The following is a 24,615-nucleotide window of genomic DNA, read 5'->3' on the forward strand; positions in this document are numbered from 1 at the left end:
TGGCTTTATAACCTTGATATCGAACACATAAATATCACAAAGGGAGAAAAACTGCTTGCACCGAGGTGGGCAGACATTATTTTTATTGACCATGTTAATAGTGAACTTTTCAGTAAACATCCTGTAAGACAGCCTGTACATGGGTTACTGGCTTAGAAAAGAAGCCTTGGTCCTTTTACATACAGCAAACAGCCTGTAAGGTAGTTGTTTTTGTAACTGGTACTGAATATTTTATGTTTACATGGAGTAAAACAGCCCCCATCAGCACTTCATGATCATTTAAAAAACTGCTGGCGAAGCAAAAATCCATTTTGAGGGTGAACTCTGGGTTTGATGGCATCTGGTTCTTTGGCTTCCCTCGAATTCGGCTTCTGTCCCGCTGTTCTTGTCTTCTTTCGGCTTCTGTTTTCTCATCACTGGATCTGTGAGAGGAGCTGCTCTCTGCGCTCGGCACTGATGAAGAAGCGGAGTTTCCGTGGCAACAGCCTTACCTCCACAGGCATCGCCTCATACTCCTCATTGTCGATGTTGTAGAAGCCAGAGGCGCCCTGCGGGGACCGTGGCAAAGTTAAATGTCAGGGCAAAAACTCGCACGCTGATCTTCTGGAAGTAGACTGACTTATAGAATCACAGCCTTAAAGCAGGTTTGATTTTAAAGGATTTCTGACCTCTGGCAGCTGCAGCCAGCAAGCACCAGCCTCCAATTCTGTGGCATTTTCAGTGAATACAGTCGGGTCTGCTGCTTTTTTATTGCTATTATGAAGAAGGATTAAAATCATTGAATGCATTTTGCACAATCACACACTTTCAGAAATTTAGGAAAAAACACTACTGACCCTGCAGTAATGAACTCGCCCACGGTCAAGTTGTGAGGCTCTGCACTGATCCTGAGGGAGTCATTGATGCGCTGAAAATTAAAATAAAGAATGCAAAAACTTCCGAGAGGCACAGAGCACTTAAAAGGGGCAGTGACATGATGTTTTCTTTTGTTTTTCTAAGAATAGCAACACAGCTTTACATATATAATGGTTTTTAACTGACCCTCTCCACTGGGTTTTTGTTGTGTGTTTGAATAAAGAGCTCTAGCGTTGACAGCTGCTGCTCCTCCCACTTCTCTGGCTCTTCCACTTTTGGAAGCTCTGACCAAACACACAACCACCAAAGCAACAATTAGACAAACAGTGTCCTGGGCTGTTGTGCTACAAGTTGTTCAAGTTCAGTCACATTCGCTCACCTTCAGCTGGTGGGTTCCAGTAGTTCTTCAGCCTGTGGATGATGCGGTGGATCAGATTCGGCCTGGGGGCCTTCACAGGGGGCAGGTCGGGGGGCCGGAGCGTGGGAGCCAAATAGGACACAGAGACATCCCGGACCAGAGGCCACTCCTAAAACATAGTAGTGAATGAATAGTGTCATTACCGCTGCACCAACTGACTCGTTTCAAAATGTACCCCCAAGTTTTTTTAAGGATGTGAAACTTACACTACAACAGGTTAATGGAGTGAGATGTTTGCTGTTATTTTCAATGCAGGAGAAAATAAGGGGAAATTGACATATTAATCGCTTTGCCAGCATGTTTAAGGAAAGAGAACATCCTTACCCTCAGAGTGCTAAACCAATGCGCCGCATTTGTCTTCAGCGGTCCGAGGTACCAATATCTGTAGGGAAACGTTATGGTTAATTATTCTTATATGTGAAGAATCGTTGTCTTCCTCGTCTAGTTACAGTGTTGAGTAATCTTACTTGCTGATTTTTGAAGCCACATCTCTAAAAGCCCCCCAACGCAGTCCCATCAGAGCAAAGACTGGCTGCTCTTTCTCTCCCTGGGAAAACAAGCACATACACTTCAAAGTCAAACTCCTGTCCAAGTGTTAAAACAATGCAGTTTCTCCCAGTAGACATGTCACCTCGTTCTCACATTCACAAACGTGGGTACTGACAGCAATACTCCATCAGTCTTTTACAGCTGACGGCTAAAAACTACATTTGAACATGTCTCATGTTTAAATTCCCACTTTTATAGAACTGAGAATAGTTTCAGTGCATCATTAAATATCAAGGATAACAACATGTATATGTAAAGTACTTCTTTTTAAAATGATGCATTCAGCTTTGTATTTACTTCCTCACTTAGCTAGTTGTCAATTTATTTATGTATTTATTTATTTTTATTGTATTTTATATTCTAAGAGTCAAACACTGTCAGTTTGACTGAGTGTAGAATCAGAGCACCACACATCTCTACTTGTAATTACAGAAACAGTCACTAACTTGCCATTGCATACTTTATTTACTTTATTGAGTCGGCCATTATTGACCATTTGCAGGAAAAGGGATGGGTATATGATTCTCTATACCTCATATTTTCTACCTGGGATTTGGTGTCGTGGGTCGAGCTGCTTAAAGTCATGTTTTTCCACCACGTAACCACGCCAGTAATTTCCATCCACTGTTTGCTCATCCTATCATATGGCAGCGGTATGCAGTTGTGTCATCTGTTTACTTTTGGGTAGCACATCACCAGCTGCTAGTCTCTCCTCCTTCTTGACCTGGTTATACTCCACAGAGTTTCTTTGTTTGTTTTGATCTGTGCTTTTTTAGAGGTTGTTGAAGTAGCTCCTTATTTACTGAACCCTAATTGAAAACTGAAATTCAGCGCTTGCTGTCAGACAGTCTGGCTTGTCTTTCAGTTGTGTGCACTAGGAAACATAAACAGGTGTCACTGAGATGGGACAGATACTGCAATATGACACTTTTATATCATGGAAAAATGTATATTGTTGCAGATGATATGATATGGCACAGCCCAAGTGCCAAGGATTCTGAAGTCTCTGGGAAGAACTTTTTTTAATTACTACACACCTTGGACATGAAATAATTTGCATGAAGACCTGAATTTAAATTTGCTTATTTCTTCTGCTGAATTTAAAGTCGACAACATGGCAAAAGAGAATATTAAATATTAAGAAGAAAATAAAAAAATAATAGTTTATGTTTACGTTTAGGCCAACGTGTATTCAAAATATGAAAAGAAAGTCAATGAATAAATACGTTTGAGTGGTACAAAAGGAGAATAACAGAAAATCATCTAAATAAATCAATGTATATATTTTTTAAACTTGAAAAATAATGTCACATGGAAAAATCAGAAAATACTCACAAAAACTGATAAAACGCATTTATTTTTTCTTGTAATTTTCTTTTATTCTAATAAATATTCATATATGTTTTTTAAAATATATATATATATATTTTACCTGATGGCTTTTAAAATAAATATTAAATAACTTTGGAAAATGTGCTTTATGAATCCAGTTTACCGGCTTACTGTTAAAAACAGCAACATGTTTTTAAATAAGTACAGACATTAGTTTGTAACTTTAAGGCTATGTAGAGCAATATATAAGCAGTTTCTCACTTTGATTTGGAGCACATCCAGCGGTACAGTTTCTCCCTTCAGTATTGACAGTGCCGCTGATGTGATGTCCCTGGAAAATGAATGACGTTAAAAACATTCTAGTTAATGGAAGAAATCGGGAATTCTGTACTATAGATTTACTGAGTGACATGATAACAACCCAGTGAAGTTTGTCGTGGGAATATGTAATGATCTTTTTGTGTGTGATGCTGAAACATTACTTACTTGACCTTGTTGTCACTGAGGAGATGAAGACTTGGACTGAGGGAATTATGGGAGCCTAGTGGAATGAATCCAATTGGTGTCTTACTGAAGACGTCCTGTGGTCAGAAAACATCCACCAAAAGAAAGATTTAATTACGTATCAGACTGAGTATAGTTATTACAGACAACTGATGTCAGATTAACACAGTTACTATATTACATTACACCTACTTGGTCTGGCCTTCTCAGTAAACCTGTGATCACTTCCTGCAACGTGCCATCTCCTCCAGCCACGATCAGCATGTCTGTTTCTTCCATTAACTCGATCAGTTTTTTAGCCTGACCTTCATAGTCTGTCTGTAGAGGGATATGTAATATCTGGATGTGATGTCATGCTCTGTGACACTCTCAGAGACACTATTACCTGATAAATATCCAATTGAAATAGAAAACAATACCTTGACTACTGTAATCTGCACACCAGCCAGGTGTAAAATAGGAGCAGCATTCTTTTCAAATAGGTTGTTGGCTTTCCTGGAGAAAATTAACACAGGAAGCTGTAAATATTCTGAGAAAAATTAAACAAGACTCTCAGAGAGACGTCTGGAGATTATGCGTCTTACCCGTTGCAAGCTGCAGGGTTCAAAATCACAGTTGCTTTCCTGATTCGCTCCTGTGGTGCTATCTGCTGCTGTCCATATTCCTAACACAAATGATGATGTTAAGGATAACTGTCACAAAGAGGAAACTTGTGTTTTGGAGTAATAATTCAGTGACACCTTACCCTGGCTAATAGACACGCCTCTCTGCGCAGGACGCTGTCACTGATGAAACATTATACATAATTAGGACGCGAAAACGGGAATTTGTGCACTCTGTCTCATTCATAGCATGAAATACCCACCAGTGTTTTCCATACAGCCAGTATCCACCGTAGGACAAGACACACACAGCAAATGTGCTTTTCTTCCAATGATTTCGCAAAGTCCGAAACACTTTCACGACTCGAGCCATGACTGTGATTAAACTGTTTTCAAAACCTCAATTTTAGCGCAGTGGTACAGATCATTAAACGTCATAAACGACACATTTTCATCACAGCGGTCACAGACTCACAGATATAAGACTAGCATGGGCATTTTGGTGTACCGTCAAAACAGTCGGAAGCAAAACAAGAGCCTCAAACTCATGGTTCCGCTTGTGTTTTGATTTTTTTCGGAACTATTTCTAGTTGCATATTTTTTCAAGTATTGCTTTATATAAGTCTCCTAAAATATTTTATTTTTTAATCTTTTTTTTTAAAGTTTACATATTGTAGATATAATTAAATGCCTTAAACGCTTTAACTTACAAGAACTACAATTCCCATAATTGCTAATGAGGACGGGGCCATCATTCGGAGGACCCCGCCTGAAAAGAGCCCACATAATCATGAAATAAGATATTTAATCTACTCAACTAACCAGCGGGGACATTAAATTAGGACTGATAGATTCGTTGTTCACTAAAAGCGACCAAAGCATTACAGAAGTTATCGTTTTAAATTTCACACCGGCACAAACCCAGAAGCTTCTGTCCAACTTAGTGAGCGTATCATGGCGGCGCAGATGGCGGTAAATTCGGGTAAGGTGTATATTTTATTAAATAATTGGATTTTGTTTAATTATTGCATCAAATCTCAACCTCTGTTATGCACTGAAGCGCAGATATATGCGCTTCTTGGCCGCAGATTTGTCGATTATGATATGTTTTGACCACATGTTGTTGGGTCTGTCAGGCTAACATAGCTTAGCCTTGCCCATAGCAAATAGACGTTAAGTTAGCTGAGGTTAAATAACAAATTAGTTTTACTCATTTACATCGAACTAATTCCCACACTCAACCTGAAATAGCAGGGAGGGATGACACGACTTGTCTGATAGATCAGCTTGAAATAAAAGTGAAACTAACAACTCCGGGGAGGCAAAGAAGTGTCTGTACTATACTTCTGGAATCTTTTAGTGTCTATAGGATAGGCAAAATGCCGCAGTGGTGTTAACAAGCATGGTTATAGCAAATTAACTCGAAATGACTAGAAATTAGTTGTTTGCATACTTGTGTGACGACCCAAAACATCTGAAGCGTGTTTACTCCGTCAGGAGCCAGTCTGTGGGGGCCACTGAAAGAGCTCTGGGAGACAGTGGACGGAGCTGTGTTAAGGAGACAGCCCGAGAGTGTTCACCTCCTAGACCTACAGCTGAAGAAACACAAACCTCACTTTCTGTCACTTTTTAAGAACCCGGTAAGATGGCATGAATAGGTCATTTAAAACACTGTAATTTCTCACACATGCAGGTCACGGGTGTTTGTTTTTTGTTTTTGTTTTTTCTCCAATGTGTAGCTTGTAGTTACAGTCTGTCCTCCGAGACTCTGATATTAACAGCGTCTTGTCTTCTCTTCATTTTTAGCCAAAAAGTGCAGAGCAAAGAGAGAAAGTGCGTAAAGCCAGCACAGAAGGCATCGCCATCCAAGGTCAGCAGGGGTCACGGCTCCTTCCAGAACAGCTTCTGACAGAGGCTTTCATCCTCAGTGATCTCTTTGACATTGGAGAGTTGGCAGCTTTGGAGCTTCTCTTGGCAGGTAACATGAAGGGAAAAAATCCCCAACTTTATCCAGCATAGATTAATTCCATTTCATCTTATAGGTAAAGTGTCACTGTAGTTAATTGTGTAGCAGGTTCTATGGATTGTCCTGATCAAACACTGAGATTGAGCTCTGTTTCTTTTATGTAATCATCTCTCTCCAGGTGAACAGCAGCAGCCCTATTTTCCAGGACTGACACGAGGCCTAGTGGCCGTGTTACTTTACTGGGATGGAAAACTTTGTATGGCCAACTCTCTGCGCACACTCATTCAGTCACGACAGGGCAAGACCTTCACCCTGGATCTTAGGTAATAACGGTGTCTAAAAGTAGTACAATGAAACAGTGATAGATGCTGTTAAGGTCCCGTATGATGAAGGTGTTTTTGTCCTGCTTGTATTTTTTTGGTGACCATTGTCCTTGATGTAAATATGTAAAAATTGTGTGTGTTTTCTGTTCTGTGTCTTGTGTACTGTTTGTTTGTATATGTGTCTTTCTGACTGCTGTTACATCCAAATTTCCCCTTGTGGGACAATTAAAGGATTATTCTATTCTATTCTATTCTGTTCTATTTGAATCTTATGTTTGACAATGTCATTTGTTTTCTCCTTCAGTGGAGAGCTGGTGGCTTTGACAACACGATTTACAGATGAGCTCATGAGCCAAGGTCTGACCAAACGCATCCTAACTTTGGTGTCAGAGATAAGCGTGACGCGTGAGTTTGAACGCCTGCAGAAAGAACGCGGATTGGGCAACGAAAAGCACAGGAAGGAGGTGGGAAGTAATCTTTTGTATAAATTTTAACCAAAGATATAAATCTTCAAATTGCTTTGTTTTCTTTTTCCAGTGTTAAAGGAACAATACAGTGCCACTAATTCTCTCAACATAGAAACATAGAGTGTAGGAATGCAGAGTGGATTATGGAAAATATGGATTACATGTAGTTTCTGCATCTGTCACCAGGTTGCAGACCTCATCAAGGAATGCCGACAGGCGCTTGCAGACAGCCTGTTTTCATGGACCTGCCAATCACCCCTGTCAAAAGATGACACTCTGGCACTCATTGGCCACCTGGAGACAGTTACAGCTCAGGCTGATGGCTCACTGGACAGTGTTAGCCTGGCTCTGGTTATGGCACTGCTCTACTGCTTGGATGTCAGTTTCATAGAGCAGGGGACTGAAGATAGAGATGGTAAGTTCGTGTTGATGGTTTTGGTTTTCTTTCTTTTTTTCCTGTTGAAATCACTGATTCCAAAAATCATCTGCCTGCGTGTGTTTTCCTCCAGATTTGCTCCAGGCACTTCCATTGCTGACAGAAAGGCAGTATGTGTCTGCAGTGCACAGTCGCCTGATGGACAGCCAACCATGGAAGCTTCCGGGGCTGCAGGCCGTGTGTCGACTGGCGTGGGCTCTGTTGCTGAGAGTCCTTTCCCAGCTGCCACAGGGCTCAGGTAAGCACTGCATTCCCTGAGTCTCCATTAAAAATGCCCTTCTAATTCTTACGTTTTCTGAGATAACAGCCATTTCATCTTATTGTACGTGTATTTTTGTGCAGCACTGGTTGAGTTCACCGAGGCAGATGAGGCTCTGGCTGATCAGGCTCTCCTGGGCGATGTCTTCTTGTTTATGAAAGAGGGCATTCTGGGATGTGAGAGTTTTTCCCAGGAAGAGTTTTACATCCGCCGCGTCCATTCACTCATCACAGACTTTCTGGCTCTTATGCCAATGAAGGTAAGAGATGCTGCAGGTGCTTTTAACTTAAGACTGACATGTAAAACTATAATATGGATTTTAACTTATCAGATTCAACATTCTGTAATTATCACATTTCATTTATTTATCTATTTTTGCATCTTAATTTAAATATGTAACAAGCGTATTTTGGCTTTTTGCAGGTGAAGCAGCTTCGTAACCGTGCCGATGAGGATGCCCGCCTCGTGCACATGTCCTTACAGATGGACAGCGAGCTTCCGTCGTCATTGCGGAAGGACTTGGACCACCTCATGATCCTGGTTAGTGGTTTGTTTTTTTTTACATATCCATATATACATACGAGGCAGTATTACCTCTAACCTTTTATTACTGATCGATGAGAATTTTTGGTTTGTGTTTTCAGATAGGGGAGTTTTACAGCAAGGACCCATTTGGATTAGAGCTGGGTTTGGAGTTCTGGTGTCCCACGGAGTCTCTTCAACACAGCTCCCTGCAGGGTTCTTATCTGGGAATGGCCCTGCAAAGACCTCCACATAAACAGGTAGGGTCCGTGTTTTTGTGACTACTGTTACTGATTGTCCAATTGATTTAGATTTGGGGAGGAGGGGTGTGTGTGTCCGTGGCTTCTTTTTGTTTAAAGGTGTTTTTATATTTTGTGATTGTTGACACAGGTGGTTTTGTCCAAGTTTGTACGTCAGATGGGAGACCTTCTGCCGTCCACCCTCTACATCTCCTATCTCCGTATGTTAAAAGGACTTGCCAATGGCCCTCAGTGTGCTCATTACTGCTTCAGCCTGCTTAAGACCAACGGGGCAGCACACAGTAAGACTAAATTTAGTCTTTATTTATTTTAGTGATATTTCAGTTGAAATCAACACATTCGATTTGAAGTTAAGCCTTTCCACAAAAGGAACTTTATTATGTTGTAATAATAATAATAATAATGTGTTTGTCTGTTTGTTTGTTTTTTTTTAAATAAAACAACATTTAAATTTTTATTTTATTTACACCATTAGAATACTGTCTGGGTTCATTATTATTTATAATTATTTAAATCAAAAACCTTACCAGCGTGTACTGCAGTGTTCTCTAATGCATACTAATCTTGTTCAGGTGACAACATCCAGGGAGTCTCAGGCAGTCCGGTGTCCTGGGAACATTTTTTTCACTCACTCATGCTGTACCATGAAAACCTGCGACGAGACCTCCCAAATCCAGATTCGGCTCACTACCGCCACCCGCCACTCAGGGGCATCACCCAAAGAGAGATGGAAGGACTTACCTCGTTTTTGCAGTTGCTCACCACCATCATCACATGGGTATGCCACAACAGGCATGGATTTGTGCTGCTATGTGGGTGTAAAATACCACAAAGTCAGATGTTAATTTCTATCTTCTCTAGAGTGAAAATGCTCGACTGGCCTTGTGCGAGCATCCCCAGTGGACCCCAGCTGTCGTGATGTTGGGATTGCTTCAGTGCAGCGTTCCTCCCGTCCTGAAAGCTGAGCTCCTGCACTGCCTGGCAGCGTTTGGAAAGTCACCGGAGATCGCTGCTTCACTCTGGCAGTCGCTGGAGTACACGCAGGTAAAACAGAACAATGTTTTATTTTTATTAAAAATGACAAGAGTTTACACTGATAGGGTCAACATTGTTTGTCATGTGCAAATAAAATATGAATTATGATAATATCAGAAAGTCACAGACTCCCTTTCTACTCTTACGATATTTCTCTACATGTTAAGCTTAATTTCTGCACTAAAGCTGTCAGCAGACACCAATGCTCTCACCACTGAAATGACTATAAGATGCTGTAAACATGCAAATGTCCAGTCCTCATGATTGCAGCCATTTCTTAAAACCTAATTTCCAGAAAATAAACATCGTCACTCTTGTGTTTCTATCTGTAACTTTGTGTTTTGAAGCTTCTCATTTTGTTGTCAAACAGATCCTTCAGACGGTGCGAGCCCCCGGACAGAGACAAGCAGCAGGGATAGAGGTGAGATTTTAGTTGTTTTTGTTTTTTCTCCTCAGCAAGCGTAATGGTCAGAGGGTGACATTTAAGCCTGTCTTGTTGTAAAGAAAAACAATGCAGACAGGTTATCGGTCTGATTTGTCTTTAAATGTTCTTCTGTTTATAAAATTGGCACTCTGAGCAGGTCTGCTGTAATTGGGCCGTTACAGATCTGCATCATAGATCAGTAAAACAGCTGGAGACTAAAAGTTTTACTTTAATTTGATCGATTGCTAAACATCCTGTAAAAAGAGGGACGTGACTCAAACTTTGTGAATTATTTTCATGGCCATCAGGTGGAGCTGAATGAGATCGAGTCGAGCTGTGAGGAGTACCCACTGACACGATCTTTCTGCCACCTGATCAGCACCTTGGTGGAGGGAAGCCTGCCCGTTAATTTAGGAGCAGGGTTGCGTGTGCCCGGCTTTCAGCCCTACTTGAACTTCTTGCGTGACTCTGTGTTCCTCCCCTTCCCCACCAGAGCGTATCGTCGCCCTGCTGAGAAGGTAATGCTCCCTCCTAGCGTCAAGGTGTAGACACGAAACATAGATTCACTTTTAACTGTGTAAATCTGCTCATTTTGTCCCCCCCCCCCCCCCCCCCCCCCTTTCATTTCGTTGCCGTCTCCCAGTGGGAGGTAGCCGACTCTGTCCTCGAGGTGTTCCACAAGCTGCTGCGGGACTACGAGCCCCAGCCGTCTGACTTTGTCCAGGAGATTGTGGAACTGCAGGGTGAGCAGGTCCCGGCCCATAAGCCTCCGGGCCACAGCATCATGTTCCACCTGCTCAATGACTCGCCCATGCTGGCACTCTGCCTCAGCCTGCTGGAGGAGGGGGTCCGCCAGCTGGACACCTATGCACCTTTCCCCGGTGAGAAAGCATGCACCGCTGTTAGGCAAATGGAGAGAACTTGTGTCTTTGTTCTGACAGAAGAGTGCATCACTCTGCCCTTACAGGTAAAAAGCACTTGCAGTCTGCAGTATTGCACTGCTTGTGCCTTTTGGACTTGGCTCTGCAGAAGGAAGCAGTGTTCATGGATCTTCTTAGGGAGAGCCAGGCCTCTCTGCTGGTTTCTCCCCTGGAGCAGCTCCTCCAAGGCGTCAGCCCTCAAACCAGAAGGGCTGATCACATTGTCAACATTGCGAGGTAAACACATCCTTTTTTAATTTTTTAAAATAATGTTTGAACTGTAATGTATTTTTGTTCACTTTTTATTAATGTTGGCTATTCAGTAAAGCTTATAACTCAGTCTTTGCAGCACAGTTCTGAACTCTGCCGTTTGTCTTTGGCAGGTATCTTTACCACAGCAGCTCAAACCCAGAGGCCGCCTTCCAGAGCGCCAAGATTCTGCGTCGCATCGCCAACTACCCAAACATTCAGATCAGGCTGGTGGGAGACTTCACACATGACCAGGTACGTCCAAGTCGGAACAGTCTGGAAACGCGTGTCATACTTTGAATTGGATGGAACAGTTGCCTCGATATAAACTCGTTTGTCTTTCAGTATATATTAGTAAATTAGATCTGTGTAAGAAAACGGCTTGAACAGTATTGAAATTTTCAAGGTGACTTGGAACAGGTTTCATGAAACCTTGGGGTGTTTTTGCTGTGTGCATGTAAGCGTTAGCTGTGTTAAAGCAGGCATTAATTTAAACGTCTCCACTTCAGGCTGTAAGTGACAAGCTCATGGCAGGCTTTGTGGAGTGTCTGGACAATGAAGACGCAGAGGAGGGCACAGAGAAAGATGGTGAGACGATCTTCACCTATCAATTATTAAACCTGTCACACTCAGACTTACTAATTTACACCTTAAATACTAACTTTCAGACGTAGACTCACAAAAGAAGGTGGCAAGGATCCGGCACGAAACCCAGATCCATATTTTGAACCTGCTCATTACGTCTTTGGAGTTGAAGGCACCAAATCTGGCCCTTTATCTTTTGGGCTATGAAGTGAAGAAGCCTGTGTCGTCAACCAATCTCCAGGACCCGGGTGAGAGTTTGGCCTTTACAATGAATATGTTCATTTTAGTAGCAGTTATGATGTTTAACACCGTTTGAACCTTTTATGGATTAAGTGGAAAGAAAATCAGATGATTTAAGTGTGTTTGTCTTACAGGTGTGTTAGGGTGCCCGCGTAGCTGCCTGCACGCCATCCTGAGTCGGCTGCAGAGAGGCACAGAGAAAAGATCGGGACCTGCACTCACACAGCAGGCCCCGCACCTGGCTGAGCTCTGCTACCAGGTAGTATTTAACAGCGCTCGCAAAATTCAAAATCTCTGGTAGCCCTTCCGGCAGACACTCTTCAGTTTTTGGTAGCCCAAAATAAATTTAAGTAGCCTGAAAAAAAATAAAGGACAATTTTTTGATTGACTTAAAAAATTGTTAAAACACAAATTACAACAACTGTAAAAGAATACAATCATCAACTCAAATATTTGGTTCTAATTGAACAGAAATTTCTATGAACTTGTAAGAACTGTGTAGAACATGGATCAGTCTGTGTCAGATCCTGAATCTGACATTTCCACTGAAGTCACGTTTAAGAGGTAAGTGGAACCAAGATCATTTGCTTTGTTTGCAAAGGCTGCTACATTGTGCCAAAGGTAGTTCACTCTTTGCAACATCGCGCTGTTCTAAACAGCTTTTTCTTCTGCGTTTCTTCTGGACTTCTTGCTGTGCTTGGTTTATTTTTAGTAGTTTTTTGCAATTGCCGTTTGTTCTGGGAAAGATACTGCAGACTGAGCAATAATGCATTTCTTGCATTTCTCATGGGTTCTAATGGGGTCTTTCTTAAAATTACTGGTCCCAGTAACAAAGGTGCTTGTTATGGAAGCCCGTTTCCGCCACTAAAAAAAAAAAAAAAAAAAAAAAGGATCCACAACTCAAAATTTTGAGTTATTAACTCAAAATTTTGAGAAAAGTAATGGATACTAGCTGTTTTGTTTTTATTTAGTGGTAGGAACGGGCTTCCATAGCTTGTTGACTCAGAAATCGAAGGAAAGAAGACACACCGGCAGAACATGATGTTATTTAGCTCGTCATATTCCAGCCACAGAAATTCTTTTGTCCATGAAACCAAAAAAAAGCTGCGCTTTTGTTTTTGCCTCATAGCCTGATTTGTCATATCTTTTCCGTTTTGTGATCGGCTTTCTGATTGGCGGTCCCTTCTTCACCCTGACCTGTCTTATTTGGCTCTGCAGAACTAAAATACCTGCGTAAATCCATCTGCTTTTACACAGGCACTTGCATAATGGCCTGTATTTATATAGCGCTTTACTAGTCCCTAAGGACCCCAAAGCGCTTTACATATCCAGTCATCCACCCATTCACTCACACATTCACACACTGGTGATGGCAGCTACATTGTAGCCACAGCCACCCTGGGGCGCACTGACAGAGGCGAGGCTGCCGGACACTGGCGCCACCGATCAGCCAATGATCAGCGATTCTCTGCGCAATCAACCTGCATCACAGGTTTAAGCTTGCTGCGGGAGATTTCACTTGTCACGTTTGAATAGTAAGCTAATGAGTGATAAGACGATGTCAGAGGAACTGGTGCGCAACTAATCTGTCACTCACCAGTCAGTAGCTGCCGCTCTCTATTCACAGTTTGCGCCATCGCAAAGTGAAAGTGAAGCAAAAAACAAGCGGAAATTCAAACGCGATTTCAATATGTCACATACTGACAGCTACGTTTGCCAAAGAATGCAAAAGCATTGACATATTCTTTCTTCCTATGACAGCCTGACGGGCAGGGCTGAGATGGACTTTGGTAGCCCGACCAGAAAAATCGCTAGCCCCGGGACGTCGGGCTAGCGATTTTGCGAGCCCTGTTTAAACGAGGCCCAATCTCTGCAGTGAGAGATGTATCTCAGCTAGCAGGAGGATTTTATGTTACAGAATATTTCAAATTTCTTTGTGTTTGTCTGGTTTTCTTTTTCTCTCAGGTGATCTACCAGCTGTGTGCTTGTCCAGACACATCTGGACCCACAATGCGCTACTTGAGGACCAGTCAGGATTTCCTGTTCTCACACCTGCAACACCTGCCCTTCATCCTGCCAAGTGAGCTCAGAATCCCTGCTAACCTTGTTAAATAAAAGGCGTTTTACCAACAAAGCAGTAGCATTAATTTGAAACGAGTTGTTGTGTATCCATGCAAGGAGGAAATAATGGGCAGAAAACACTGCAGGATTCTTTTCTCTCTTCCTTCTTCTCCTCAGGTAACCAGATTGCTGCCCTCTCCCAGATGTCTTGGCTCATGAAAACGGCTGCAATCGAGCTGAGAGTGACCTCACTCAACCGCCAGCGTTCCCATACACAGCGCCTCGTCAGCCTCCTGCTGGATGACCAGCCACACGCTCAGCATGCAGGTAAAGGAAAGTTGTTCTATACTTTCCATGGCTGTAAATAAAAGCTTAAAGGATCTTTTTAGAAAACTTTCAAGCCCTCACAGCTGACAGTCCTGTTTATTGCAAAGGAAATTTACAATATGCACCTAAAACCTTTTTATTTTTTAGCAGATGGGGAATCTGGCATGGAAGACGAGACTAGATCAGTCAGCGGTTTTCTGCATTTTGACACAGTTTCTAAAGGTTCGTGTCACAAGTCCACCTTCAAATTTAGAAAGATATTAGAAGAATACATGTGAGGAGTTTTTAAGAATGACCCCAGATCGTCTCGCTTTTCATCATCAGTGCGCAGGAAGTTACTGAGCGTGCTGGATGCCATCGAATTCAGCCAGGATATGCCTGAGCTGCTGCAGCTGGACTTCTTTGAACGCACTCAGATAGAGCAGGTGATCTCCAACTGTGAGCACGTCAATGAGCAGGGACATACTGTGTGCAACGTTAAGGTACGTTTCCGGATACGATGTCTAATGTATTTTCTTGATCTGATGTGTTGTTTCAGCCTCTGAAGTTGGTTTTCATTTTCCTCACAGTTGCTTCACAGAGTGCTGGTCGCCGAGGTGAACGCGCTGCAGGGAATGGCAGCGATTGGACAGAGGCCCCTGTTAATGGAAGTGAGTGAAACTCACAAACTGACGTCCTGTAATTTTAGCTGAAAGCTGTAATTAAATTCCATTACTGTTTACTTTGCCTTAGGAGGTGAACTCAATCCTGCAGCAAGTGGTGGAACGTAACCGTGTCCGTCGGAGCCTGAGTGCAAAGCGGCATGCGCTGCAGTCCTGGAGGAGTCTGGTGGAGACGCTGCTGACTGCCTGCCCAGCTGATCTGATACCTGCTGATGAGCGGCAGCTCATCATCAGGGATCTGCTGCTGGACCTGCACGATAAGGTCAGTGATCACGTCAGCGTAGCAGTAATATCCAGTCCTGTCCAATAAGGAACTGGTCTCAGTGTTCAATACTCAAGTTTTTGTAACTGTGCTTTGTCTAGGTGTTATCAGAGGATGCAGCAGGGGAGTTGATGCCCATTGTTGCCGGAGCGGTCTTCACACTGACAGCTCACCTCAGCCAATCAGTGCTGTCTGAGCAGCAGCAGGGGGTGGGATTAGAAGCATCCTCTGGCTTTGCGTCAATCGCCAACTCTGCGCTGCACCTGATCCTGCGCAAGCTGCTGGACTTTATACTTTCTACTGGTTAGTGACTCATAAACCCACATTTCTCACATGGGGAAACTTTTCAGGATATACTTTGATCCCAGTACGTTTTTGTAATGTCTTTCACACCTTAAGGAGGCGGATATCAGCGTCTGCGTGCTCACCTGTATGGCTCTCTGCTGTATTATCTGCAAATTGCCCAGAAACCTGAAGAACCGGACACTCTGCAGACAGGTACACAGAAGCAATCACACACTGCAGGTTATAATAAGAGAGTCCTTTTGGACCTCTCTTTATTTGACAAAAAAGTCATTGTTAGTGTTTTCTGACATATACTGTCTGTTAGTATCATTTCAAAGGAACGGTGGGTTTGTCTGAGAAAATGTCTTTGTGTTTGCAGCAGGCAAAGCAATGTGGGAACGTCTCACAGCTCCTGAAGATGGTTTCTCCAAACTGCAGCGGGAGAACCTTGCGATCATCGAGAGCTACGGCAAGGCCCTCATGGAGGTTGTGTGCCGAGATGCCTGTGACGGCCATGAAATTAGCAGAGTAAGGGTTAAACCTACATGAAGCTTTCTCTGCCTATTTCAGCCTCTTGGTGATTTTTTTTCTTTGCCCCCAATCTTGAAGCATCCTAACATGCTTTTCTGGAATGCCAAGTATCTTTTGCTTCTATCAACACCTCTCTGTTTTAATGTTAACCAAGCCTAACAAGTATTCTGCCTCCCCCCGCCCTGTTAGATGCTGGCCATGGCCGTGCTGGACCGTATCCTGTCAATTGACCGTCAGAATCAGTGGCTGCTGTATATTTGCAACAGTGGCTACCTGCGGTCGTTGGTGGAGAGCTTGAGGCAGGATGATGTGGCGCTACAGAGCCTGCTCACACCACAGCCACCTCTCCTCAAACCACTCTACATCTTTGAAAGCAAGATGGTGAGGAGACAGTTTTCAGTATTTAGTTTCTAAAATTGAACACAGCAGCCTCAATGAGTGGAAGATTGTGAAGCTACAAGCTTGTTTGCGTGTTTAGGCTCTGCTGACTCGTGTGGCTAAGACGGGGCAGGGAGCCGTGGAGCTGTTGCGCTGTGGGCTGGTGGCACAGCTGATGGAGTGTCAGGTGTTTGACATGGTGCCCGACAGCGACGCACACAGGTATGGATGTGGGGATAGGAGGAGAGAGTGAGAGGACTAGCTGTCTTTTTAAAAAGTTCTTATATTTGATATGTAAACATCTTCTATCCCTTTTTAAAACAACTCTGCCCTTTATTCAGAGCTGTTGAAATCTATATTTCTAGTTTCCCTTGTGTTTGCATCTGTTCCTCTATGGTTTGCAGGGTGATGAGGGACCCATCAGGCTTCATCCCCAGCCCTATGGACCGTTACAGACAGATTCTTTTACCAACCTTAAGGCTCTTTCAAGTGATTCTGACTTCCACCTCCATAAATCACCAGCAGGGGGCAGCACAAGTAAGTGTGTAATGTTGTTAGACCTGAGCTTTGTCATTTCAAATATTGTCACGTGTCTGAGTTTATTATTTTATTTCCTGTTCTGGTTTGGTTGATTTTTTTTTTTTTTGCTCGGCTGAATGTAGGGCTGTAATAATCCAAATTTTAGTAATTGATTATTCGATCAGTTATTGAGTTATCAGGTAAGAAATCCTATGTTATGTCAAAATGAATTGCTCATTGGTTTCTTGCAATAGTTGTAATTTTTATTTTCTTTTTTTCTTCTTTTTTTTCAAAAATGCACAAAAAAATAATAATACATGTTATTTGAAAGCGCCTTTCAGAACACCCAAGGACACTGTACACAGCAGAAACATTAAAAGCAGGCAATTTACAAAATCATAAAACATTAAAGATAAAACAGATTTAAAATAGCAGAATGGAAAAAGTTATGTGGGATTAGCTTTTCTGAACAGGTGAGTTTTGAGTCTAGCCTTGAAAAGAGAAAAGGAAGTGGTATTTCTTATATCAGGAGGTAGGGAATTCCAGAGCAGCTGAAAGCACTGCTGCCCATGGTGGCGGGGGGGCAGAGTGGTGATCTGAACCATATCAGAGAGATATGGAGGGGAGAGTTGATGAATAGCCTTAAATGTTTACAAAAGTATTTTAAAATTGGTGCGATATTTGACTGGGAGCCAATGACGCTGCTGCAGGACGGAGGGGGTGATGTGGTGATAATACGGGCAGCAGAGTTCTGGACACGTTGAAGCTTAGATGTATAATCTCTAGAACAGCTGAATCCAAATAAGGCATACATGCAGCTTAAACTAAAGCCTAAAATAAAATGGCAAAAAGAGAGAAAATGACGTCTTCTCAGGTTGATTTTGTATATGATCATGTGTATGCGTTTTTGTGTGTGTCTGTTTGCTTAATCGTGTTAATGACACATGTGCACGTGGGAGTGTGAGGTTTTAAAGAAATATCTCATGACTACAATGATGAAATTCGAGCATGTGGATATTCTCTGTGGTTTGTCCTATTTTGATGCAACGTTTCCTGCTGCAGGAAAAAAACAACAACTTTGTGGTGGTTTAGATGTCAACAATGATTCAGTGTCCAGCCTAGAAAGTCCCGGGCTAGTGGCTCAGTTTTTACTAGCCTATGTGTATTTTACTTCGCTGTGGAGAGAGGGGGGGGTGAGCTTGTACTGTGAGATATGATATCAGATATGATAGTTATCTATTTAAGAAAGAGGGGCAGGAGGGGGAAGAGAATAAAGATATGGTGCATCATATCTTTATTCTCTTCCCCCTCCTGCCTCCCCCCCCCCCCCTCTTTCTTAAATAGATAACTATCATATCTGATATCATATCTCACAGTACAATAATATTGAATGGGTTGCATTGTTGTATTTTGTCATGTTTCTCAGGTCTTTGTCTGAATTTCTACGAACATTATTGCTAAGGATTGTCTTATTGCATTGGAGTCACACTGGGTTAAATATGTACACTTGGGTTTTAAGGGGTATTTATTATTTTCTTCTTTTTTTTGGGTTGTATGGAAGCCCCAAACGCAATTTCATTGTTCTTGACAATGACAATAAATAAATAAATACTAAATACTTTCATTTTTATCTGCTTAAATATTAATGTCATGAACTTAATATCACATTTTTCCTGTTTTGTATATTTTACATAAATCTGTAAAATAATGGTATTAAAGCCTTGAAATGAAATATGGTCTAGTACACCCCACACCCCCCTTTAGATTCACCCCTGCTGCAGCCTTCAGCAAACTGCCAAAGTCAAACATTGCATCAGACTAAGCTAACAGTTCATCTTCATACGCATGCTTTTATTTAACTTCTGTAGCTTTACTGTAGATGTTGGATGGGAGCAGCTTCAAAGCTTTCCTTTGGTGTGACACACGATGGTTTGCTTGAGGACTCCTGCCAGTTTTTTCCCAAGTAAAGGTTTTAACAGTGATTACAGGAGCAGGCGGCCCTAAACCTGAGCTCATGGTCTCCTTAACGTCGCCCCCTCTTTGCTCTTTGCCGCGTAGACAGACTCTTGATTCATGTTAAACCATGACGTGTCATCTTCACCCCTGCTGATGCGTTATCAGTGTTTTTGTTGAAAGCCTGGGGGCTGCATGGGCTTAATGATGTGGTACGTTTGATGCACGTGTGTGCCTTTAGAGAAGTTTCAGTTGCAGGTCTATTTCTAGTTGCAAATGTGGGTGAAACACTCACGCTTATATGGGGACGAATGAGCCCCACTGAGTCGTGGAATAAACAAAGCATCAAAGCAGAAAGTGATCAAAGTGGTTTTTTTCTTTTTAAATAATGGAGTTATTTGAGTTACTCAATGAATCGTTGAGTTTGATTTTTGATTTGAAAGCGAGTAATAAGTAACAACAAATATCTGTGTGCAGGTTCTCCAGTGGCTGATAGTCCATGCAGACACCATTCAGTCCCTGCTGCGCTGCCAGGAGCTCAGTATGGGAGCTTTGCAGGAACTTTCTCTGCTTACTGGCATCATCAGTAAAACAGCTCTGCCAGGTACAAAGATGAGCAGTCACCCTGAACTGAAAGCACAAAGCTCTTTTAATGTTACATCAGCCTTATGCGAACCACGTGTTTATAATCAGTGACTCAGTAACTACTTGATGTCTCAGGTGCCCTTGAGATGGGTGGAGAAGTCAACAGCGCTGCGCTCATGGAGTTCCAAGGTCACATTAACAGATTCCAGGTCAGATGATGCCCTTAGTTTTTATTACATACCAACCTGTTCTAACTTTCACTTTTATCTTGTTCAACCCTCTTTAACCTCTGCGTCTACTGTTCAGTGTGAGATTTGCATAAGTGGCAATGTCTCTCTCTCTCTCTTTTTTTTAGCGCCTATGTCTGTCTCTGCTCGGCCGTCTGGCAGGAAGTGAGCGGGACAGGTTGCTAAAACAGGCTGAGATCTCTGCACCTGGAGACTCAGCAGAACGGCGAGAAGAGATGGAGGTGGCCATGCAACAGGTTTGACGGTTATTCTGTAAATGGTAAAACTGGAGATGCAAAGTGTATTCTCAGTGCCAGCTTCCCCGTTAGCATATTTATATTTTACGTATTCCAAGTGTGGAGTGGACACTTTGGGGCAAAATCCACAAGAGAGGCACTGAAATGTCTGGAGTTTTCTCTCTGTAATCAGGGTTATCAGTTCTGCATCGTCAATGACTTGAACCTGCTGTCCTTTGTCCCAAGGTGTGTGCTAACATCATGGAGTACTGCCAGGCCCTCCTGCTGCAGAGCTCAGCCCAGGCTCAGTTCAGCATCTGCCTCTTCAGCCCGTCAGGCAGCGAGCCAGCTGGCAGGGACGGAGCACGCACTGGTCAGTGATATTCTACCCTAACTTATGAAGAATAAGGATTTGGCTCATGCTAATCGTTAATGTGGCTTAGCCTATGGTTATGGAATGTTTTCGGAGCTTGTGGTGTTCCTGAAGTTTCCGGTTTATGGAAACGCTTTCAGTTTAACGATAGACTCTTCCTCCTCTTTTCAAGACCTTTCATCCACTGTGCCATCGATGGCTTACTCTCGGGTCCCTAGTCTTGGTTTGGTCTTGTACCTGCTCAAGAATAGTGCTGCTGATTTCTTCCGGTTCCACCAAAGTCACAGGCAGAGCCTGGGAAAGCTTCAGAGCCTGGATCAGCTCCCACCTGAGGAGCTCAAGGAGGTAATAGATAGATGCAACAGTGTATATAGAGATATAACTTCACCACCGTCAGTTTACCAAATAAACTTGCACATCCTGCATACGTTTTGATTGTTAGCGTTGTTTCCCGTCAGTTCTAACCACCTTTTCTCTGTAGTTGTGCCAAGGCCTGGTTTCAGGCCCAGGAGCAGTGGAGAAAATCTCATCAGTGCAGAGGAGCTTGCTGGCCAAGAGACGACTGGTCCAGCTCATCAACAACAGAGCCAAGCTGCTGGCCTTGTGCTCCTGTATCCTTTGCCCCTCGCAGACACATTTGTAGAAATGGGATTAACAAGATTAAACCAGGAATGATAAATGCTACGCTGAAACTGCCTCTGCCCATCATGTCTGTGCCATATAGTGTTTGATTATCTTACACTGATAAGAGTTATTAAAAAAAATGCCACATGAGAAGCTGTGGACAGCCTTGACCTGACTCCTGCTTAGATGTGATTGAGACATGCTTATTCGTGCTGTGGCGTCACCTGGAGTACTACTTGTTGCATTGTATACCCACTGACCCCAAAGACTCGCTGCTGCCTGGATCCACTTTATACAGATCACGCCTCGCAGATGGTAGGGGCACATGTTACAGAGAATACATGCCAATAATAGGTTCATTGCACTTTTTGGTTATTGAGAGCAGATGTGGCATAGACACTGTATCATCCCTGGTTGAGTAAACATGAACATTTCTGTATGTTCAAATTCTTTAGACTCATTCAGCGGGCTGCAGGCCAGCGGAGGCCGAGGACTAAGCCTATCCAGAGTCAGCCAACAAGATCTAGATCTGGTAAGAAATTTCTGTAAACTGGTATGAGTCTGCAAACTAAGACGTGTTGTACCTCTTGTACACAGTTGTACATTCTGGGGCAGTTTCCTAGCCATGCATTAAGCCTCGGCCTAAACCATAAGCATTTGGAGATTTTCATCAGGTTTTTCCTTTAGCCTGGAATTAATCTCTTTCTCTTGTCTGTGTGATTGCAGCTGAAAAGCGACATGGCTGCAGGATTTGGGGAGGCCCTGCAGAGGAAGCTGCTGGAGGTGGAGGGCTTGTACAGCCAGGTCCGCTCTCGCTATACTTTTATCCAGGCTCTGGTCCGCAGGATCCGCGGCCTGCTGCGACAGCCCAAAAGCTGAGACTGGCCAAGATCCGATTACCTTCTCTGTCAGTTTGAACTTCTGCCTTCATAACAGGCAAAACCAGGACACTGCTAAGGACTTCATGTCTGGCAACATCACTCCTTTCTACTGACCCGACCTTCCTCTTCTATAACTCGTAGTGTCAATTTCGATCATGCTTACGTTCACAGTGCAAGTAGCACCATTTGAGGAATTGAGAATGTGGAGAAGAAAAAGCAGAAGAAATTTTTACTTGTTAAACTGTATTTGATATTCTTGTTTGTTCGGATGATTTTTGTGAAAATAAACTTCTTTTTCTAAATCGGTTAAATGTCCAGTTCTCACCTTCCTCGCTCCATAAATGGCCTGAACGACAGTGGCTACGGGCACCTTTCATTTTTAACGGGTAAAGACGAGGTTACCGTCTGCTGACATTTGATTAGCCTGTATTAATAGAAATGTTTTTCAAGCTTCTGACTCTCACAGTGACATTTTCACGCTGCTTTTTTTTGTTTTTTTCTAACAGCTTATCACACACATCACAAAGACGTCGACCACTGCTGTGCTGAACACCAGTGACTGATTTCACCTATTTTTACATGCATGTCTGGGTTTACTCATTTCAAACTTCTTATCAGGAGAAGCAAAACCAGGAACCAAAACAACAAGATGCTCTTTGTGAAAGTAGCATCACAATAGCTGACAGAAGTGGGCAAGTGTCACACTGAAACACACTGTACACCAGGCATTCTAGCGCCACGAGTCATTTAATCTCCCTTTTATTTTCTTTGAAGGTACACTTTATAAGACCGTAAAGTGCGTAGATTCTTAAACCTTTGGGAAAGGGACGAGAGGACGCATAAAAATCTAGCTTTTACATTCAGATCTAGCAGACAGAAGTTTTGTGCTCTTAGTTTTTATTTGAATACAGGCGACTGGGGGCGGGCGGAAATAGTTCAGAGAGGTGAGCACCAGCATTGAGCACGGGGGGAGGGGGGAAACGCCGTGGAAAATATAGGCACATTTCCTCACCACAGTCCATCGTGGACTGTGACTGATCTCTGTGACACATTTCATGGGTTGGTGGTGGAAAAAGGAAAAAAATAATCTTAAAATAAGGGATGTACCGAATGCTCTTCTCAGCTGACACACGGAAACATTTGTCCCAGGTTTAACAGATCATGCTCGCGTAGTCTATAAATTACTTTAAATAATAAAATTAATTACAGCATTAAAAACACATTTACAGTTGTTGCACCAGCTTGCTATACCGATTGTGCTGCATATGCATCCGAACAGAAACCCTGACACGTGGATAATGACGATCCCTGCTCCTCTCTCTGTGAACACGCTGACGTGTACAAAGCTGCCATTTCAGATTCAGCCAACTCTGGGACTGACTGGTGTTTTCGCCCATCACAGCTACGTAAGCGCAGGATGAGAACTAAATTTACATTTGCAGATAACGTTGCTCGGGGGAGGTTTAGAAATGCATCGAGCTGCATGTCGAACGGAGTCTTCACAGTAGGTTGTAACTATTTTGTGAAAAAACACTGCTGTAACTGGACATATATAAAAATATCATCTTATATATCAACACTGGAATTATACACTCCATTAAAAAATTGGCATAGGATTAAAAATCGCATCCACCGGGCTCTACTTCTAACAGAATCCATCTTTACGTGTTAATGTTGCTTCATCTGTAAGTTTGTTTCAGATTAAAAGGTTGAAACTTTCTTTTGCTTTTAAGAGGAGAGATGAGACCATCATTATCCAACCACATGATCACTGTTACAGATTTGGAACAATCTCAACCAAAGAAAAGGGGAAATACTGTAAATTCTTTATAGCACATTTAGAGGTTTTTCTATTTAATAGAAACCAAGTCTGACTAATGTCTGTACATAAAAACAAAACTGTTCATTTAGGGGAAAAAACAAACATTTATACTGTACATGTACAGAGAAATACAGCACCAGCAGACTTAGTTGGACCACCTTTCCTGCTGTGATTCACATCCTCACAGGGTACTTTGTTAAGTCTGCGGTAGTCCACTGGCTCAAGTCCACGGAGAGTGATTTTGCGCTTTCATTAATAGTGCCTGTTTGAGGGAAGGCGATCTATCCTGAGGCCCCTCTGTTCTAGTGTTGATTGTATCAGAAGTGTCTGTTAGTAATCCAGCACAGCTCTAGCAGTGAATCTTGCAGGAGAAAATCCAGACGTTAACAAAGACACACGAGAGACACGAGGAGAGGCAGCTTATCCAGCACTTTGTTTCCCATGCTGTCTTTAAGATAAAGATTCGACGACAGAACGGATAGCAAGTGTTCGTATTTTGTGCATGCAGAATAAATCTGCACATCCCATCTTTTTATTTGAACAATCCAACTGCAGTTTGCATGTTTGCAAGTGCAAAAGCAGTTTGTTTGTAGAAAACAAGCCCTTATGTGTTATCAGTGCTGGCTTCCTCCGTGTTGTTGTTATCCGACACGCCGCTGCCATTGGTCTCGGGACGTTCCGGTATCTCTCCCTTCACCGCCACTCGAATTACTTTCAACCAGCGCTGCTTAAGTTCCTCGGTCTCAGCAGCAAAGTTGTGGGTGGACTTGGACTGGGAGATGTGGAAGCTTGCCGGTGGGTCTGTGGGCCGGGTGGTGTCGTCCACAGAATAACCCACCAGGGGTATGGTGCACTGTGCTTTTACATCCTGAGAGGAAAGTCAAAGAAGAGATCGTCTTCACTGTGAATGATCTGCTAAATGAACATATCCAATCATATTTTT

At 42.8% G+C, this 24,615-nt stretch overlaps 3 protein-coding genes across 13 annotated transcripts in view; 1 reads left to right on the forward strand and 2 right to left on the reverse strand.

The window, feature by feature from the left end:
* Positions 1–66: 66 nt before the first annotated feature.
* On the reverse strand, positions 67–4,771 carry agk (acylglycerol kinase). The gene is made up of 14 exons (XM_085281564.1): positions 4,524–4,771; positions 4,404–4,443; positions 4,243–4,322; positions 4,078–4,153; positions 3,851–3,976; positions 3,641–3,735; positions 3,416–3,485; positions 1,741–1,820; positions 1,598–1,655; positions 1,235–1,382; positions 1,042–1,139; positions 837–907; positions 669–753; positions 67–548 (listed from the first exon to the last, which is right to left on the reverse strand). The coding sequence occupies exons 1-14, from the start codon at positions 4,631–4,633 to the stop codon at positions 414–416; spliced, it is 1,272 nt and encodes a 423-aa protein (XP_085137690.1). The 5' UTR covers positions 4,634–4,771; the 3' UTR covers positions 67–413.
* Positions 4,772–5,034: 263 nt separating this feature from the next.
* On the forward strand, positions 5,035–22,155 carry nup205 (nucleoporin 205). 6 transcript variants are annotated; one of them, XM_085281552.1, is made up of 42 exons: positions 5,035–5,242; positions 5,758–5,900; positions 6,067–6,238; positions 6,405–6,549; positions 6,854–7,013; positions 7,203–7,431; positions 7,526–7,690; positions 7,795–7,970; positions 8,135–8,251; positions 8,356–8,493; positions 8,624–8,774; positions 9,066–9,271; positions 9,355–9,537; positions 9,899–9,949; positions 10,261–10,470; positions 10,596–10,833; positions 10,920–11,109; positions 11,256–11,376; positions 11,631–11,709; positions 11,790–11,954; positions 12,081–12,205; positions 13,912–14,026; positions 14,185–14,334; positions 14,482–14,556; positions 14,659–14,816; positions 14,904–14,984; positions 15,067–15,258; positions 15,360–15,561; positions 15,658–15,783; positions 15,926–16,071; positions 16,264–16,455; positions 16,553–16,674; positions 16,857–16,989; positions 19,402–19,528; positions 19,645–19,718; positions 19,865–19,993; positions 20,219–20,345; positions 20,518–20,690; positions 20,827–20,956; positions 21,156–21,284; positions 21,425–21,501; positions 21,696–22,155. In XM_085281552.1, exons 1-42 carry the CDS (start codon positions 5,215–5,217, stop codon positions 21,846–21,848), a joined length of 6,003 nt encoding a protein of 2,000 aa, XP_085137678.1. In that variant the 5' UTR covers positions 5,035–5,214; the 3' UTR covers positions 21,849–22,155. The 6 variants fall into 6 exon arrangements, with proteins under 6 accessions (XP_085137678.1, XP_085137680.1, XP_085137682.1 ...); XM_085281554.1 differs by having other exon boundaries at positions 5,036–5,242; positions 15,658–15,756; positions 15,923–16,071; XM_085281556.1 differs by having other exon boundaries at positions 5,036–5,242; positions 15,658–15,756.
* Positions 22,156–22,578: 423 nt separating this feature from the next.
* The window catches only part of fgd4a (FYVE, RhoGEF and PH domain containing 4a), a 59,907-nt gene continuing 57,870 nt past the window's right edge, over positions 22,579–24,615 (reverse strand). For all 6 annotated transcript variants that reach the window (XM_085281558.1, XM_085281560.1, XM_085281562.1 and 3 more), the window contains one exon: positions 22,579–24,540. In XM_085281558.1, coding sequence (XP_085137684.1) covers positions 24,277–24,540 — 264 coding nt within the window. In that variant the 3' untranslated portion in view covers positions 22,579–24,276. The remainder of the gene's footprint in view (positions 24,541–24,615) is intronic.

Source organism: Mchenga conophoros, linkage group LG7 (genome assembly GCF_057382185.1).
Source record: "Mchenga conophoros isolate Kocher_MC1m ecotype Shallow Benthic linkage group LG7, M_conophoros_male_GT1.1, whole genome shotgun sequence".
Classification (NCBI taxonomy): domain Eukaryota; kingdom Metazoa; phylum Chordata; class Actinopteri; order Cichliformes; family Cichlidae; genus Mchenga; species Mchenga conophoros.